Below are 19,002 nucleotides of genomic sequence, written 5' to 3' on the forward strand. Positions count from 1 at the left end.
GACAATCTGTGGCATCTACAATATTAAAGATACGAGAAAACTAAAAAAACAATCATAGAGAATTACCGTATCTATGAGATTGCTGAATCTGGATCAGATCGGATCATTTTTATAGCCAAAAGGAACAAATTAATTTGCTTGGTTAGATCTTGGTTACTTCGCCGTATTCGGATATCCGCGGGTATCCGGACTGACCTTCACCTTATCCGGCTGGCCGTCAGCCTTATCCGGCCTCACCTCAGCTTTATCCTGCTGTGCTTCAGGCGAATTCGGCCTGTGTGAACTCTGGTCTACTCTCTTCTTTCTTTCGGCAGCGGAAAACTTCTGTCTTCCGCGACCCTTCGTCGGAGGGCGTGTTCCTGATTCAAACGGAACCGCTTTTGCGCGCGCTCTTTATTTTTCCCACGATCATATCCCATTTTTTTTTACATTACATATTTCTCCAGCTTTTTCTTGTTTTTAACACTTTATTTATACCTATTTCTATATGTCTTTCTTTCTTTCTATCCCATACTGCTTGGTTCCTCCTTCGCCTGGGTGAGTTCTCCTGCCCTGGATAACTTTATTCAAACCTCTTCCTTCTTCCAGCTCGCCCTCAGCGCGGGCTGTTTGCCGCGATTCCGCCCGTGACGATAGGTCGCCTTCGACCGGACTCATTGACGGGTGTCTCCCTCACACATTGTCATCCGAGAATCATCCGACTTCTTACCCGGTAGTCCACGCCGGTCTGGCCCAACTGAGTTGCCCTGTGCGTCCGCGTTGATCCGTGAGCCTGGCCCACCGTTTTGTCACCCAGTGACCGAGATCCCCCTCCCCGACCAAGGACTCGCCTCCCAGGTTACGATGATGAGTTTCCTGTTCAGGTTTGCTTTATCTTTACTCAAAACCATGACTGAAAGTTATTAAGATCGTATTGCAAGCGAGAATGAAATGAAATATCCTTATACTGGACACAGAGTTCAACATCATCCGCATACATAAGTACTCGATAGTATGTTAATACCGAAGGCAAGTCATTAATAAAGAGTGTGCAGAGTGAGGGGCCTAGATTGCTGCCCTCTGGTACTCCCGAAGAAATCTTTAGAGAGTGAGTTTTTGAAGAGGACTTTTTGAGACTTGGAACAAAGATAGCTAGAAATCCATCTCAGGAGGTTGGGCGGAAGGAGTCAAGTTTATGCGCCAAAAGGGAATGGTTTACAGAGTCGAATGCTTTACTAAAGTCGGTGTAAATAATATCCGTCTGTAAGTTACCTTGAAAGCCTTTGATAATGAAAGAGTTATACTCTAACAAGTTCGTGGTGGTTGATCGCCGCCTTATAAATCCATGCTGAGTGGGAGATATAAGTGACTTGCAGAGATGTTGCAAGTGCGGAGTTAAAACCTTCTCAAACATATTGGGAATAGCGGATAACTTTGCTATAACTCTATAATTGTTTGCGTCAGACTTACTACTTTTTTTATGGAGAGGAATTATAAACGATTAAGCAAGGTTCCACACAGAGCCTCGGCGCAGTACCTGAGTACACAACCTGGAACCCCGTGTGGACCCGGTGAAAAAACCGGCTTAACTAGTCGAAGATCATGAAGTCAAGAACATTATTTTAACAAGGGACTTAAAGTGCCGTTTGACCTCGGCAAACCGTTTTGGTACGGTAACCAGAGTAGGTTTCCTCAGAATAGGTGGTTTGGAAAAATTTGGCAAAAAGATCGGCCATTGCCTAATCATTATTTGCCGATGTATTACAAAATGACAGCGAAGATGGATGGGTGGACATTCTACGCTTACTGTTTACGAAGCAGTAAAACTGTTTAGGGTCCTGAGAAAAACGTATCCTGCATCGAGATAGGTAGTTCTTATAGCATTGTGCATTAAGAACTGACAAGTTTGACCGAGCTATTACATAGCGAGAGTGAGTAGTAGGAGAACCAACTTGAAATTTTTCAAAAAGCCTTGATTTTAAGTTTTTTAGACTGGATTGACTCTTTGATAAACCAAGAGGGTTTTTCATATCTAATCGGACAAGAAAGCGGGACACATGAATCAAAAAATGTGCCAAGAGCATTGTAAAAAAGGTTTGTGCCTTTTATGACTTCAGTGCACAAGTACAAAGCGGACCAATCAAAATCCCTAATCAGGTTATTAAGCTTCGCAAACTCAGCTTTACGAAAGCATCAGACACGTTCAGGTAGCCTATTCGACCAATCCAATACAGTTGGTCCCATATCTAGCGACACGAAAGTAGGATGGTAGGCGTCTTCAGGTATAGTGAGCGATAGGGCTCGGGTTAACAACACTCAGGTCGGATCCGATACAAATAGACTCTATAAATAGACTTTAATTAACTCCCCAACCAGCCCAAAATCTGGAAATCTATTCTATTCCGCGAGTGCATGCCTTTTGATCTGGGTTAAAACATTATTTAACTTTTTATTTTCGCCGTCGGCTTGCCGTGTTTTTGTTGTTGCAGTAAGTACGAATTACATGGCATTACAGCCCACTCTCGTCTTGTATCTTTTTTTGTTTTATCACTCTCTCCCTGTCATTTAAACTTAAATAACTGCCCTTTCTCTCTCGCCCTCGAACTTTCTGTTCAGTAGCTCTCTCTCTTTTGCTGCTGCTGAAACTTCTCGCCTCTCCTCTTATTCGCGTTTGTCTGGCACATTTTTGTTCTCTTGTTATGGAGTTTTTTGTGGTGTGTGCAAAAAAAACTTGTCGGAAAAAGAGATCACAGTGTTGTGCACGCAAAATGCACTTAGTTTGCGGGTCGCGTGGGTGATGCCATCTCGAAACGTATTGGTTTGTACTACAGTTGTATGGCATGCCGTGCGGCTCAGAATGACTTGGTACTATTTATGAAGCAGACCCGGAAGGGCTTTAAGGAGCTGAGTCTCAATTTAGCAGTCTACTACTGCTTAATGAGTCTCAGAGGCGCAAAAGGGTCACTCCGCGGAATCTGCAAGTGTCAACCGTCACTCAGCCGCTCGTTGCCAAAAAATTGCCACCGTCCACTCCAAGTGTGCAGCAGTTGATCTCGTTTCCCAATCCAAGGGCAACAACAGCTGCAATGCAAGCTGGCAATGCAAATTCGGTAACCGAACTCATCGCCTCGGATATTGCCCCACAGGTACTAGGCCTGTGGCGCCTAAACCACTGGTGAGGGTCCCACCAAAACGACACGGTTGGCGCCTGACCCCACATCTAATGATGTAGCTGCTTTTATACAAAGAAAAAGAAAAGCCGTCGGTTTAAAGGTGGAGAAGTTTAATTTCTCTGTTGCCAGGGAGATAGCTTCATTTAAGATAAGTGTCTCTCCAATTAATTTTGACACCATTTGCTCTGCAAAATATTGGCCAGAGCATTTGGTGGTGAAGGAGTTCAAGGCCCCTATAACTCTTACAAATCGTCCCAATATACCATCTTCCTCAACTTCATCCTATTTCCGTCCTGCTTTCACTCTTCCAAAAACTAAATTCTGTTTTAGTAACCCATGTTATCCATCATTTTACCGGTAAAAACTGTTACAAATACAAAATTGTGGTATTTTCGATAAACGGAATTTAACTGTAACATGCGTGATTCAGAAATGGCTTTTTATACAACAAAACTAATCTTAATTGCAAGAGGAAATAAATAGCATTTAAAATTCGAGTGTTTGTATAAAAAGCAGAAAACGAACAAATCGTACGTGTTGTGAAAAGGGTGAAATAGGTTTGCGTGTTTCAAAAGTAAATCGGAAAATGTTCGCGAACGTAAAAACCGGAGGCGGATACCGAATCGCGCCTGACCATTATTTTAGGCCCAAATTTGAGCTTGGGATAAAAAAAAAATAAAATAAAGAAGGCTCAAGCTAATTGGCCTTGATAATGCTGTGAAATTAATGTTAATGCATCAATGAGTCATCTATTTTTTTTTTTTTTTTGCAATTAAGTTTCTTTGTCTTGTATGTATAAAAGACGCCTTACTTTTAATTTCATCGGAAATAATGTTTCCGTTTTGAAAATGGAGAAAAGTTGCGTTTTTTGAAAGTAAGTAATCAGAACATTTTTGCGAAAGTGAAAACCGGAACCTGCTTGAATATATTCAGCATGTATGTAAATACTTGATTATTCTTGACTGCATTTTTTGATGTTGTTTAAGCAATTGGGCAAAATTGTTTCTAAGTGATCAGTATACATTTTTTACTATCAAACTGCATTTAAATTAACAACTTTTCAAAAAATCTCACCTTTAATCCAGGCTCATCAAAGCAGGGAAACACGCGTCGTGCATTGTTTGGTTTTAAATTGGTAGCCAAATATACTTCCTGGCTAAGAGTGGTAGAATTGGTATAATACCCTCTAAAAAGTCCATCTGCAGTTTCCCAAATATTTCCTTCGAATGGTATTTCAAGAACACATTCAGAGTCTTTTTGAACTATCTCTTTTAAGTGCAAAACATAGATCGTCTTTCGTGCGAGTCTTCCGCTTCGTAAAATAATTATATTCTCAAAAGTTGTCCGGTTTCTAAAAATTAAAATATAGTTTTGTGCACAAAAACATAAATATTGTAAATTATTTACCCGAAATCTCTTTTAATTTGTTGTAGTTTTATTTTATCATCTTTTAAAATCAAGTCAAAGTGAGCATGTAAAAAGATTTTTTTAAAATCGTGAATCCAACGCAATTTTATTTTAACGAGGCCGCAAAATGTTTGTTCTTCTATGTTGGGTTCAAGTTTTATTTCATAACTTAGTGGAATGATTTCCTTAGGTAAGCGGTCCTCTGATATCCCCTTGTAAAGGGCAGATAGATCAATATCTCTTTTAACAGTTGCCTAAAAAGAATATAAAATTATTTTGTTGATTTTATTTACTAAAATTAAAATTATATTTATATAAGATGTTGTTTATTTAAAATCAAATCATTTCGAACTAAACAAAAAATAGGTGTCGAACTACTGAGCTTTTCAGCAGCGTATGTTTGTGATATATGTATGTATTAAAAGTCGATTGTTCGGTTTAATACTTTTTATTTTGGGGGATGGTATATAATGCGATACAGAGCCCAAGGCATAGCGAAAGGTTCGAATTAGGTTTACAACGAGAGCACGACGATTCTGTCAGGTGATTAGCTGAATTCAAGACGCGGTCGGATAATTCAGTGCCTTACTTAAATGTTGGCACAGCAATCAATTTTCAGTTTACAGCTGTTTTAAGAGCTTTTCAAATGCGATTTTCAAGATAATAAAAACTTTGTCCGATTAAAATAATAAATTAATAAATATTCGAAAGAATTGGCTCATCTTAATTAGCGAAATTATATTACGCTATATTATTTTGTACAATTTTGTAAACGCAAAAAGGTCTAAAATAAGGCAAACAGTGTTTGTTGAAATTTTTGATATTATAAATTTATGAAGTTTAGTATAAGTTTGGCGGGAGTGCAATAAAAGCTCGCTCTTTGGTCTGCATTCATTTTCCAAATCCATAATACTAAAAAACTTGGCTGCTCTTTCTTTCTGAATATCACAATTCTGCTCGCTATGTGAGACGTTGATTTGCGTACAATACCCTGATCGAGCCACTCATCTGCTTTTTTACAGCTGCAGCTTCATCTCCAGACACACGGCTGGGCAAAAAGGTTTTATTACTCCATCTGGAATGATCTTAGGCTCAGGCATTTGTTCGGTTACCGTTTATTACTGATCGATCGCATTTCTTTGGTGCTAACTTAAATAAAGGGCTGGACGCTGTTCCGGCAGAGAAGCCAGCGTCAGCGCTGTACAGAAATGTATATAATATACATGTGGGGTTTTTATTTATTTATTTATTTAATGTTTGATAAATTAAGGACAAATGTATTCTTTATTTTGCGTCGTTTTATTCTTCTTTTCTGCGGCCGTCGTCGTTTTTACGTCTTTTCGGTACTGTCCTAGTTTTATTTCTCTGCTTGTCTCTTCCTTGCTCGTCGTCTTCTTCGTGATGGCATAATCGTTGTTCGTCGTTCTCTTTAGTGATGGGATCATCGTTGCTCGTCGTCTTCTTCGTGAAGGCATAATCGTTGTTCGTCGTTCTTTTTAGTGATGGGATCATCGTTGCTCGTCGTCTAGGGATCTTATCTTCATTTGGTATTTTGTGTGGTACACCAACCCACATTCGGCCAATCTGATTAAGCATTCGACCCGAATGCGTCGTCGTCGTCGTCGTTGCCAATGGACCATGGCTTCATGTACTCCGCGCATGATGAGGTATTCTTTGGGCCATCGCAGTTTCCGGCTTTCTGAACATCATACGCATTGTTATGTTTGATTCCAACAACTTGGTAGGGTCCCAAAAACTTTGCTTTTAATTTCAGACCACTACCAAACTGTGTACGTTTGATGGCAACCAAGCCACCAATATTATATCGTCTTGCAGGTTTTCGTCGTAGATTATACGTCTTCTTATTTTCGTTCTGAAGCGTCACAATTTGAGCCTTTGCCTTTGCTCTTAGATCGCTGCGTTCGTCGTTAAATATTGTTGCTGCTTCTTTGTTGATTAATTGTCGTATCTGGAGGTCTTCTTTTGTCCGCATCTTAACTCCAACTAGCATTTCAAAGGGTGTCGTATCAATGCTTCTCGTAAATGTTGAATTTACAGCTTGTTGAACTTTGCTGACATGCCTGTACCAATGCATTCAGTCTCTCAACTTGACCATTTACTCTCGGTAGTCCTGTCGTCGTCTTCACCAGCTTAATCCCTTCGTCGTCACAATACTTAACAAAGTCTTGCGAGGTAAAAGCGGAGCCCTTATCCGAGATTATAAACGCTGGATTACCAAATGTAATACTTTGACTGCTAAGCTTCGCAATGACCTCATTTGCGGTAGTCGATTTCGTGGGATACAGCCAGCAATACTTCGTGAATGAGTCTATAACTGCAAAGATATGTTTGTAATCCTTGTGCGCCGAATCCAGAGGTCCCAAAAAGTCAATATGATAAGTGTATAATGGAACGTCTTCTTTCTGTAGTGGGTGCTTGCCTCTCTTTCGGTTCATCAAAATACATGGAATACAGCACTCAATATATTTCTTGATCTTCTCTTCGACATTTGGTATGTAGAATTCTCTGCAAATCAAATCCTTCGTCTTCTTTGCTGCAAAATGATCTCTATCATGCGACGGCTAACAATTTGTTTCTGCATGTCATAGGGTACCACCATAAGTTCTTCGTCCTGTACAACTCTATATAGCATACCAGACTTAAGGAAATAATCGTCGTAAGTCTTCTGTTCGTCGTTCCGAATTTGTTTAATAGCCTTAATCTTTTCATCTTTCGACTGTGCATCTTTTAAAGCGATGATTATGCTGTCTTCAGTTATCCTCATGATTGGGTAGCGGCTGAGAGCATCGACATGCTTCATTCTAGTTCCTGACCGATGTTCCACAGCATAATCGTACTCCTGCAGAAACAAAATCCATCGCGCCACCCTAGTGCATAAGTTTTGTTTCTCCAGCGTCTTTGTAAAAGCATTGCAGTCTGTTATCAGTTTAAAATGAATGCCTAAGAGATATACTCTAAACTTGGTTAACGCTTATATTACTGCCAAAATCTCAAATTCGTAACTGCTATATTTCCGCTGTGCATCAGTAGTCTTTTTGGACATATAATAGACCGGGTGTAGCTGTCTGTCGTCTGGCGATTTCTGTAATAGAACTGCACCAAAACCATCAATTGATGCATCTGTGTGTACTTCTGTATCGTAAGTTTATAATCAGACTGGGTATATTCAATACTGGGTTCTGCGTCAGCAGTTTTTTTAAGATATTAACGGCATTCTCTTCATATACATCAAGTTTAAATTTTGTCTTGTTCTTTGTCAACTCCGTTAAAGGTCTAGCAATGCCTGCATAATTCGGGATAAACTTTCTAAAATACCCAGTCAGTCCCAAGAAACTCTCTACTTGTTTGAGTGATGGTGGCATTTTAAACTTTGATACAGCATCTATTTCTGTTGAAGGATAAATCTTACTGTTTTCAATTATATGACCAAGAAATTGATTACGGGTCTTCAGAAAGTGGCATTTTTTTATGTTCAATCTAGGCCAAAATCTTTGCATGTTTCGATAACTTCCTTTAGATTCTTTCTAGCTTCTTGTTCTGTCTGTGCTGGAATAATCACGTCATCAACGTAGGGTAAAGCAATACCTTTGCTGGATAGATGTCGAAATATCGCATTGACGTGCCGCTGAAAAACTCCTGCTGAATTTGAAAATCCAAACGGGACTCTCACAAATTGATATTGGCCTCGCTGAGTTACAAACGACGTGTACTTCCGACTAGATTCAGAAACCGGCACATGAAAAAACCCATTCTTAAGATCAATCGTGCTGAATATCTTGGCCTCTTGCAATCTGTCTAGTTGATCTTCAATAAGCGGCAAAGGAACCGCTTAGTTACCTTATTGATCCTTCTGTAATCAACACAAATCCTTGCCGAACCATCTCGTTTTTTGACACGGATTATTGGACTTGTAAACTCCGATGTAGATTTTTTGATAATGTAATTTTTAAGCCACTCTTCAATCTGTTCATCGACGATACGCGTTCGCGTAAACGCCATTCTACGCGGACGCCAAAATATAGGCGACACATATAATTGTCTATTAGTTCGCATACTTCTTTTTTGGCAGATTTTTCAATCATTGTCATTGTCCATTTCCGCACAAATTAGAAAAATAAATATTTATTTGTCTTTTAGACCAAGAAGATATGATTCTTGATCAAATTACCAATTACCTAGTCTTATTTGTATTTTTCATATAATAGGTATGTAATAGATTTGGTTTTGAAGAGTAAAATGTAATGCAAATACAAATCTTACCTCTAGTTGAAATGCACAGAGTAGTAAAACCACACCTATGTGAACAATTTTGATGGTAAGCATGGCTAAAGAGGCTAAAGTGAAACGGAAGAAAAGAAGTATTAAGTCATTATTGATGTTATGATAAAGTGAGCTAGAAAGGCAGTTAGCGATGGATAAAGAGAATGAGGTAGTTTCAGCACATTCCGGACAGAAAAAGTTACGCCTACCTGTTAACCACACTGAGAAAAAGGGCGATAAATAAATAAATTAATTTTTTGGACGTTGAGATGCAAAGACTTCACAATCAAGTGGCCCATTCTACGCCAAGCCGAAGCCTCTTACGCGTTGGCGCTGACGAATCACGCGTGACGCGTATATCCGAACCGATCTTTTGCATGCAGAAAAAAAGATGTTAGACTAATATTTGAGAAATATTCGGCCGTCAGACATGGTAGTCGGTCGGATAGAAGAAAAGTCTCAGTGAAATTACTCAAATCCAAGGTCCATATGGCATAATCCATATGCCAAGGGATGTATGGCCGAGCGGGTGCTTGGTGGATAATATGCGGACTCTGGATACCTCCCGACCTCCAATTTTAACTAGACTTGCCTCGGGTGACTAACCCCTTGCAGCCTACTATGAGACCAACTATGCCAAAAATAAGAACACCGCAAGGGGGCTCGGTACTCCTTCTAATGTACCGAAAGGATGAGACAACAAAAAGACAAACAGGTCCCAAAAAGACGGGGAAGGAGACTGAGTCCGTTTACCGTCTTCAGGCAGCAGCCGCTTCGAGAATGAGCCTGAAAAACCAATCGGGCTTATCCAAGAAGGGTGACACCAGGGATGAACCGGTTATCGGGGTGGCAGGCAGCGTTCTGCACCACAGGGGGAAGTGAAATACACTTGTACCGGTTCGAATTAACGGGAGTGTGGATACCAAATTTAATTGCTCTAGCTCTTATAGTCTCTGAGCACTAGGACTGACAGACGGACAGACAGACATGGCTCAATCGATTGGGCTATTGATGCTGATGGAGAATATATATACTTTATGGGGTCGGAAACGCTTCGTTCTGGACGTTACATACATCCACTTTCACCACAAATCACCACTCATTTTGAGTATCGGGTATAAATACAAAGTTCTCAGAGACTATAAAAGCTAGAGAAACGAAATTATGTATCCAGACTCCTGTAATATCACAATTAAGTTTCGTCCGGCCTCTTTACGCCCCCACACAGGTCGTAAAATCTTTGGCGGCGACTAGCCATACTGGCTGAGTATCGGAGATAGATGTAGAGTCTCGGCCGTAGCTGCAACTCACAATGGTCCCCCTCGCCGTAAAGATATCTTCCAAATGTGTATTTTCCCATTCCATTTTGCACTCCCTTGAACAAAGATGGTTAAATTAATCATACTTATCTGTTACCTATTTTACCTACCTAAACAATATAAACCCTAAAAACATGAGAAAAAGGCAGTACTTACACTCTTTATTCAGTACAAATTTCAATACACGGGAACACAGATATGGGCTGCACTATGCGAATGGAAGTACGTATATTAAATGTGGCTGTACTCCATGAATAGCAGGTTCCGGATAATTTGAAAGCATCAACATTACTAATTATATTTTATTACTGCATACATTATGGAAGATTTTGTGTGTATGATGATACATACATATGCATACAGAAATTGTGCACACTAAACAACAATAGACAATTTTATTTCAATAAAGTCAGTTTAACTGTATATCATGATACAAAATGTACTTATTTTAAAGCAAGCGAAATCATTTTATTTAATTATATTTTTGGTCAGATCTTTTTAGCCGAAATCTCTGAGCGCATTAATTTGAATCTATATGGTATCCCAAGTATTTTTTTATATGCATTTTTTAGGTATGCCAGCTTATACTTTGGAGGTGACAATCATTTCATTATTATTTTCTACTAATTACAAGGCACGTAGCGCATTTTAAGTTATTTGAGGGAATCGTTTTTTGAAGATTTTGAAGATTCGAGAATTACGCAGAATTATAGAAAATGATCAGATGGCCGCAACTGGATTATATCTGATTATTATATGTAATTTTTATTTTTATATGTAACACCGCTCAGTGGGACATCGGCCGAAAAGAGGTGGCGAATTTTATGAGCGCTTGGGATCAAGTGAATATACGCGTTTGATACACCAAATTTAGAGCTTACAAAATCTAAATAATCATTTTTTATACCCGATACTTAAAATAAGTATAGGGGTATATTAGATATGTGCCGAAAATGGATGTGTGTAACGTCCAGGAAGAAGCATTTCCGACCCCATAAATTATATGTTTAATGTTTAATGTTTAGAGTTCAATTATGGACAGTTAAACTGTGTAAAAATAGGAATGTACAAATGATAAAATTATCTCCTACTGGAAAGTTTGCTAACACAATACAAGGCTGAAGAAAGTTAACTAAATTATTCATTAAAGAAGATTTTACTTTGGAAGCGCACGTATCAAAGGACAAAAGGTGGAAACATTTATTGTAATCGCGGCAAAGGCTACGGAAAGATTCATGGTCAGAGTAGTTTAGTGGACAGAGAGGAAGACGGAGAGGAAAGTAATACAGGAACCATATTCCGAAACAGTCCGCAAAAGAGAAACGTAGAGTTATTTAGTGGTATAGGTATATACAAAAAAATTCCTTCGTCCATCTTTTGATAAAGCAAAGGACTCCTTGGGCATTATTCGAAATAGCGGATATATGAGAATTAAAACATAAGTTAGGTACGAATATAATGCCTAAGTCATTAACTTTGTACAGGCGTTCCAAGGAAATGTTATTAATTGTGAAGTCAAAAAGGTAAGGCTTGTTGCGATGGAAGGTCATGACGTTACATTTGGAAATGTTAAGAGGAAGAGCGTTAATGATACACCAATTGTTGAGAGCGTCGAGATCCGATTGAAGAAACAACGGGGACCACAGATCGCTATAGGAAAAACATAGCTTGACATCATCAGCATACATTGAGACTCGTGAATTAGTTAAAACTTGGGGAAGAACATTGATAAAGAGGTTAAATAATAAGGGCGCGAGATGGCTACCTTGCGGCACAACCGAAGAGACAAAAACTGGTTTAGAAAGAAAAGATTGGAAGGGGACACGCTGAGAACGATTACAAAGGTACGCATTAGTCCAGAGAAAAAGTTGGTCGGAAATCCTAGTAGAGATAGTTTGTGGATGAGGAGATTGTGATTAACTGAGTCGAAAGCTTTGCTAAGGTCAGTATAAACTACGTTAGTTTGGCATTGTTTTGCATAACTCTTACAAATCATTCCAGTGCACTATGGAAAAAAATTCCGAAATTTCTATTTCTCACAATTTCTTCTCAGCGTAGCTTACCTACGCTGGCAAGCTTTTTTGCGCTCCTGCTTTGCTTCGCCTAACTTATACTAGACTTTACAAATTTTTGATTCCAAATTGAGTTACACGTGTTTGTCGGTGTATTTAACCAAATCTCTAGCCTTATTATTATTCTCTAACCTATTAACAAACCTTATTAACAAACCTAAATAGCCTCAAACCTACCCTCTGCGATCACGTTGTTTTTCTGTATCGTGATTCAAGTAGACCCTAGTTAATTGTTTATAGGGTTGATTAGGGTATTTTTAAGTTGGTGAGAAGTTTAAAAAATATTTATTTCTCACCTCCGATTCGAGCTCAGCGACTGATAGACATATACATACATATGTAGATTGACTTTCAACTTCTTTTGACAGACACTTTAATTTTGTTTTCTTTTACATAAATCAGCAGAAATATGGTCTACACATATCTGGATTTAACATACCTATGTAAGTACACTATGTATAAAGGAATACGACCATAATCACTTCAAATCATTATCCTTTGAAATCTGCTTCACACTCTTCTACTCTGAGCTCTTTACAGGATTTGGGGACATCCACCCTGAAATCAGAGACAGGAGCTGTCGACTTTTTTTACGTATGTATAGTATGAGTATACTACGCATATCAATTGTTTAACATTTTTATTTATTTTATTGTTTACTGTTCATTTCCTTTGTAGCCCTATGTGTTGAATTTTATAATTTTCATTAAAACTGAGCGCAAAGTCCGGCGTATACAAACACACCTGTAACCATGAGAGTGCTTAAGCAAAAAAAAATAAATAAATAAAGCACTAGAAGAGTATTTACATTTCGGCGTTCGTAATGTTTCACTTTTAAAAGCAAAGATAACAAATGTGAAAAGCTATCTTATTAAAGATAAAGATTAAAAGATTTTTTTTGCAAGACACATTCATTGTTATTAAGGCAAAATATATCATTTGCTTTAATGCTTTGCATACTCGCTAGTTAAGAATCATGTTAAATACTCTAGCAAGATCATTTTTCTTTTATAACATATGGTGCATAATTGGTAATTTGACTCCAATTAACTCGGTAAGGATCTGCTTACAAAAAGAATATTAAACTGCTGTCGAAAATGAACCCGTTCATCTTATACGAATAGTTGCACACCTGTGTCAATAACAACACTGAAACCAATGACGGAACGGAAAATTGTAAATATAAGGGCTTACGTTACACATCATATAAGGAGTTCCTTTGCTGGGCAAAGAGTGGTGAGCTGCATATTCGCGAGTGCGATAACATCTCTGGTGATTGGCTTCCAAAAACAGTAGACTGTCATGTAAAACAAAATAAAAATAAATTTTGTCCGGATGATCTTTTTGAAGTTAAACAAAATGACGACGACCCAATTTGTTTAAAAATTTCCACTAAGCCGGAAGCTTATAATGATACCTTTTGCTACGGTTCAAATAAAATAATACCATTGGATCTATCATCATCTGAAATGACCACAATTATACTGTTCTTAAAACAAAAAAGAATTAATGAATACTGGTTGCCAATAAAACGGAGCAATGCTTTCATGCCATTCATGATAAATTTGCCAGGAAAAAGATGGCAAAAAGTCATTGACGAACACATACTACCAGAACATTTGAAATCTGATCTTTACTGCCTTACACACAACCTAGACAGATTAAAAATTGAATTGAGAGATTGCAAGAAATTTTTACACATGGTCTGTGTTTTTAAAAGTAGTCTTTTATCTCACTCAGGGTGTCCAGAAGGATTTGGTGCTTTAAGCTATCGGCCAAATGAATGCTACGGTATTAATTGGAAGAAAAAATCGCTTAATCATGTGCACATCAGTGAATACTATGAAAAACAGAACTCGATTAGAATTGTACTACAAGAGATAATTCCCCAAGAAAAAGAGAATTATTTTTTTAAGATTGATAGCTTTGTTGATAGATTTTCTGATAAATATATGGTAATAATGAATAAATATGAAAAGACAAAAGTTTCCTATGAAAACTCGAAATGGTTTCCAGTATTGAGTAAGCAGATTATAGAAGCACCATCACCATTTTTAATGAAATTAAAATTCGATGAGAACTTACGCGAATTAATACTAGTGATTTATCACCGCAATTATCTATGGACTAATGAATATAACGACATTGGTGTTCAATGTTTTACTAATGCAGGCTATGAACTTTTAAAAAAAACTTCTGTTAATCTTATTTGGCAAAGTGAAAAAAAAACACGCTCCATTTTTAAGCTAACTTTATTTGGAGATGGTCCTGGGGAGTATTGGTGCGAAGGTCATACAATTTTAAATTTTCAGTGGGTATCCACTCAACGATTAATAGCTTTTAAGAATATGCGCGGGCATACTTTTGCTACGCGGTTAGATATCCCATGCATTTACAAAAATAATGAAAATATTGTTAATTTTTGTATTTACATCAACAAAAACACTAAAATATTTGGTAAAATGATACGCAATTTTTTTGTGAAGAAAGCGAAAGATAGTGTTAGTGATCTTGTTATACATAACGTCCGTATTATGAATATTGAGAGCGTTAAAAAACTGTCCATGGTTTGTTGGTGTCATATAATGGCACAACTAGAAATATCCAATAAGAGTTATGAAGTGGTAAGTGCGGAAGATATCTTTGAAAATGTTTCGAAAATTAGTGACAATACGTTTTCAAGCATTCGAGTATACAAAAAACTAATGAAAATGAATAGTGACTTAATAACTGTAATACGTAGTATAGAATACTGTTTCCCTGACATTTTTTCGTCAAATAACTTAATGAATAGTCACTGGATGCAGGTTCGTAGGGGAGAAAAAGGTACGGCACAGATTTTATGTCTCCAAAATAATGGTATTCCATATACGAGACGTTGCGAAGGAGACTTTGTGCATGGGGCATATTGGGAATTATTAACACAATCTATTAATTGTAAACATGCTCAAGATATTACACAAATTTTATACAACCTGGAGAGCACACGCTTGATTGAGCTAACACCAGAAAAGGTTGTACAAGAAGTTAAGAGCCTCATTAAAGATCACAAACAAAAAATTGGTCCTGGCGATGTATACTTAATTTCTAACATCATTCAAGTCTCTCTTCGGAATCTTTCCATTCCAAATGTAGTCTGGTCTAATGGAGTAGTTCCAGAGCTAGGTCAAAACCCTGCAAAGTGGAAAAGTGTAATCCATGACATCATAGAAATCTACAATATCCTAACAGATTTAGATGTAGACGTAATTAGTAGGTCAGCTGATCTAAATTCAACCAACAAATTCTTAGAAACATTTGAAAATTCAATGGATACTCTATCATTCTTACAATATGTTGACCAAAATAGCTTCGTTGAAGAAGATATTGGATCTAAACTGGATTTGGAAGTTTTCGACTATGTAGACATTGGTGTATCCGTACAATCTTCTCCAAATTTTCTATACTTTTATATTAATCCTTTAGTAGCAAATGTATCTGGGATAGCATTATTTAACAATAATATCAGTGGTAAAGTTCCACAAAAGTTAAAAGGCAAATTTTACAATGAGCATTACCGATTTCTGCAATCCAATCATGACATTGAGGACTTTATCCATGAATCAAATTTACTACTTGCAACTTATGTACCAAAAAAACTTTTGAATCGATTAAAAACTTTTTCAACCATATTTAATCAAATAACTAAAATCCCTCCAATAGTGGTCATTAAAGTATACTCCAACGACAAGCTTTTTCAGCAGGCTAATCAAACAAAAGCGGTTTCGAGCCATATTGTGTCAATATCCATACCTGGATACAATACTAATCTACCTGAGGCACTGCCGCTAATTCTAAGAAGATTGCACACTAATCATCATACTGATTCAGGGCAGTATTGCCACTACTGGAACTACGGTAATTGGGCTACCGACGGTTTAAAAATGTCTAAAAATGTTGAAATAAGCGAAGATATTGTGATATGTTTTTTAACACACTTGGCACCATTAGCTTATCTTGTAGGCGTTAACCTTACGTTTGATATAGAGATTGAGTCGTACTCAAAGAAAATGGATGATCGTACTTTGGATATCATAGCAGTGTTAGGCTGCTCACTATCTTTGTTGGGAGTATGTTGCATTTTTATCACAGCTTCAAAATTGTATTCTTGGCGGCACAAGACTTAATCTAAGGTTTTACTACATTTGTCTTTAGCCATTTCTTTGTTATTAATGTTAATTTTTTTGTTCGCCAATAATCAAGATTTTCCGGTATTTTTATTCATGAATAAAATAATAAATGGTTGTGTAGCCATATGAGCAAGTCTTCATTATACGGTCTTAGTGCAATTTTTCTGGATGATTGTCATTGCATATTTGCAGCTCAAGCGATTTTTTCCGATACTAAGCACAACAAGAATATAAAAAGATTTGTTTCAAAAACTTCTGTATTGTGTTGGGGATTACCACTTGTTTCTGTATTGCTTGTGATATTCTTAGATAAAAACTCCTTTGATATGGGACTATTTTGTTGTCCTTCAGGGTATGCATTGTATTTTTCGGTTTTTTTACCTATCGGAATGGTTATTGCATTAAACTTTATAATATTTAATTTAATTTTATGCAATGTTTTCTTTGGTACTTCAGCAGCAGTAAATCGTACAGATAGAGGGATATTTAAATCGCAAGTAAGACTTGCAGCGTTACTATTTTTTCTTTTGGGATTTACTTGGACATTTGGCTTATTGTCGGCATTGAAAGCTGGAATAATTTTTTCATATTTATTTTGCCTTACGTCAACTTTACAAGGATTCGTAATTTTTGTATATTTTATTATTTTAGATCCATTAAGCCGTCGGGTGTGTAGTGACTACTTTGGTAATAATTGTAGAGATAGAAAATCAACCATTGAAAACGAAACTGATTATACCTTGAGAGATACAGAGTAATCAGTAGAAAATATATATTTTATACGAAAGTAAATAAAAACAAACGTAAGGAATACAAGAGCTTTATTTCTGTCTCAGTGGTTACAAACAGAAAAAGTACAAAAAAATAAAATTTTGAAGAATTTTTTTAAAAATGTAACGGTAGCAAGGAATTCTTGACGAAAGGTAATGCATATAAGTTTCTCAACTGAATTATTCCGTCATGCTGTGTAAAAAAATATATCGATCTTAACAATTATTTATTCTAGGTCTTTCAATCAGAAGCTACCTTGCTAAACATTTTTTAGATCATGATTATTAACGAATTAAAGATTATTTATGAATTGTTAACTTAGCCAAAAATACTAATATTCACAAAGCTTATATAAAAACGATCGATGTTCAACGTTATTAAAAGTTTCGGCTTTAAAGCTGGACTTCCTTTTAGCTTTAAGGACAAAATAAATGTAATTTGATTTGATAATTTTATTTTTAAATGTTGGGGGGGGAGTGGCTACGGCTGCGACTCTACATTTATACCGGATATTCATACCTCGCAAATAACTGTTGACCGTTTTTCGTTGCCAGCAAATACGTTTCTTTTACTCACATTTTTCTCAGCGAGCAGCCGTTTTTTATCTATTTCACTCTGGTTTTTCACCGACCGTTTGCTTGATTGAAATTAAGCGTTTTGGTGAGTGAAAACGAGACACCAACATATCGGAGTCTATATCAAGAGTTTCCTGTTTGGAAGAGCCTTGGCAGCGTAAGTGGAAGCGAGGCGGAAACATGTAGTAGTCAGATTTTTCTATGCTTTGATTTCCAATTTATACCGCACTTTTTATGAACCAAATAATATCAAGTAATCATATGATGGTATGATTGATGCGCCAAATACTTGCAGTAAATAAACAGGTGAGCTTAATGAAACCTTCCATATTTATATGAGAACTACTTATTCTTTTTTTGTGTTGTTTATCAGGAGAGCCAAAATATCAAGAAACCGATTTCCTCAGAAGCCTCAGAGACATCGTCGATTCAACCAGACAATGGCCTTGAGTTGACATCGCATAGCACATGCTCATATTTGAATGCCTATTTAAAAACTATTGAGGTTGCATCTGAATGTGAAGAGTATGAGGAAGAGGACGAACCGGAGCTAAAACTGGCAAAAACCGAAATTTATGGGTATTCGCCAAAGCCAACAGATTTAAACGTGGACATTATGAGCTATTGGGAAGAAAAGAAGTTCACATATCCACGCCTGTACCGTCTTGCCAAGGTACTTCATTCTGTGCCTGCTACCCAGGTTTCAGTGGAAAGGGCATTTTCTGCTCTTAAACTAGTAATGACAGATCTAAGATGCAACCTATCTACAGAATCTGTAAAAAAAATAATGTTCCTAAAACTAAAAACATTTAAATAGAAAACTTACTAGCATATAAACTGTTATATCTGTGGGTACAGGGAAGTCTGGGAAGCAGACAAGTGTCATATATGTCGTCATGCGTCGCCAATGAATATATTTTTGCATATTGTGTCATTATTCTTTAGTTCTCTTTATCTCTTGCTTACACATTAGCCGCTGATTAGGAGGTCTGGGCAAGTGCCTAAGCAGATAATTAAATATACATACATAAAGTGACGAACTAAATTTTTGGCACAGTAAGCTTTTTAAACTTTCTGGCCACCGTGTGACCCTTGGAATGAAAATAAATCGTAAAAAGTATATTGAACAAAGAGATTAAAGTATTTATTATACATAAACAAAAAACTTATTTCAAAAACTTAAACATAGTAATAGTAAAAATTAAAAAACTAAAAAATAAGGTATATTTCGATGAACAAAATTATTGGCACACCCC

At 37.0% G+C, this 19,002-nt stretch overlaps 3 protein-coding genes across 6 annotated transcripts in view; 2 read left to right on the forward strand and 1 right to left on the reverse strand.

Moving 5' to 3' along the window:
- LOC108154148 (forkhead box protein P1) overlaps positions 1 to 12,825 on the forward strand; it is a 76,659-nt gene extending 63,834 nt beyond the window's left edge. The window contains exons 8-9 of the mRNA XM_033388806.1: positions 12,634 to 12,674; positions 12,772 to 12,825. Coding sequence (XP_033244697.1) covers positions 12,634 to 12,674; positions 12,772 to 12,793 — 63 coding nt within the window. The 3' untranslated portion in view covers positions 12,794 to 12,825. The remainder of the gene's footprint in view (positions 1 to 12,633; positions 12,675 to 12,771) is intronic.
- LOC108154147 (endoplasmic reticulum aminopeptidase 1) overlaps positions 1 to 18,696 on the reverse strand; it is a 35,658-nt gene extending 16,962 nt beyond the window's left edge. For 3 of the 4 annotated variants that reach the window (XM_033388800.1, XM_033388801.1, XM_033388802.1), the window contains exons 1-4: positions 18,573 to 18,696; positions 8,841 to 8,914; positions 4,560 to 4,813; positions 4,227 to 4,503 (exon numbers count right to left, since the gene is read on the reverse strand). In XM_033388800.1, coding sequence (XP_033244691.1) covers positions 4,227 to 4,503; positions 4,560 to 4,813; positions 8,841 to 8,914; positions 18,573 to 18,681 — 714 coding nt within the window. In that variant the 5' untranslated portion in view covers positions 18,682 to 18,696. Of the gene's footprint in view, positions 1 to 4,226; positions 4,504 to 4,559; positions 4,814 to 8,840; positions 8,915 to 10,315; positions 10,458 to 18,572 lie in introns of those variants that run through there. The other variant, XM_017284284.2, reaches the window with a different exon arrangement.
- LOC108154146 lies at positions 13,187 to 17,616 on the forward strand. The gene is made up of 2 exons (XM_017284280.2): positions 13,187 to 13,285; positions 13,356 to 17,616. Exons 1-2 carry the CDS (start codon positions 13,208 to 13,210, stop codon positions 16,395 to 16,397), a joined length of 3,120 nt encoding a protein of 1,039 aa, XP_017139769.1. The 5' UTR covers positions 13,187 to 13,207; the 3' UTR covers positions 16,398 to 17,616.
- Positions 18,697 to 19,002: the final 306 nt, after the last annotated feature.

The sequence above is a fragment of the Drosophila miranda genome, chromosome 2, assembly GCF_003369915.1.
Source record: "Drosophila miranda strain MSH22 chromosome 2, D.miranda_PacBio2.1, whole genome shotgun sequence".
Taxonomy (NCBI): domain Eukaryota; kingdom Metazoa; phylum Arthropoda; class Insecta; order Diptera; family Drosophilidae; genus Drosophila; species Drosophila miranda.

Bases quoted from the DNA above. Each gene is read 5' to 3' on its own strand.
- LOC108154146 (XM_017284280.2), top strand. From the start codon at position 13,208: ATGTTAAATACTCTAGCAAGATCATTTTTCTTTTATAACATATGGTGC. The intron at 13,286-13,355 runs GTAAGGATCTGC...TTATACGAATAG, and splicing joins ATTTGACTCCAATTAACTCG to TTGCACACCTGTGTCAATAA.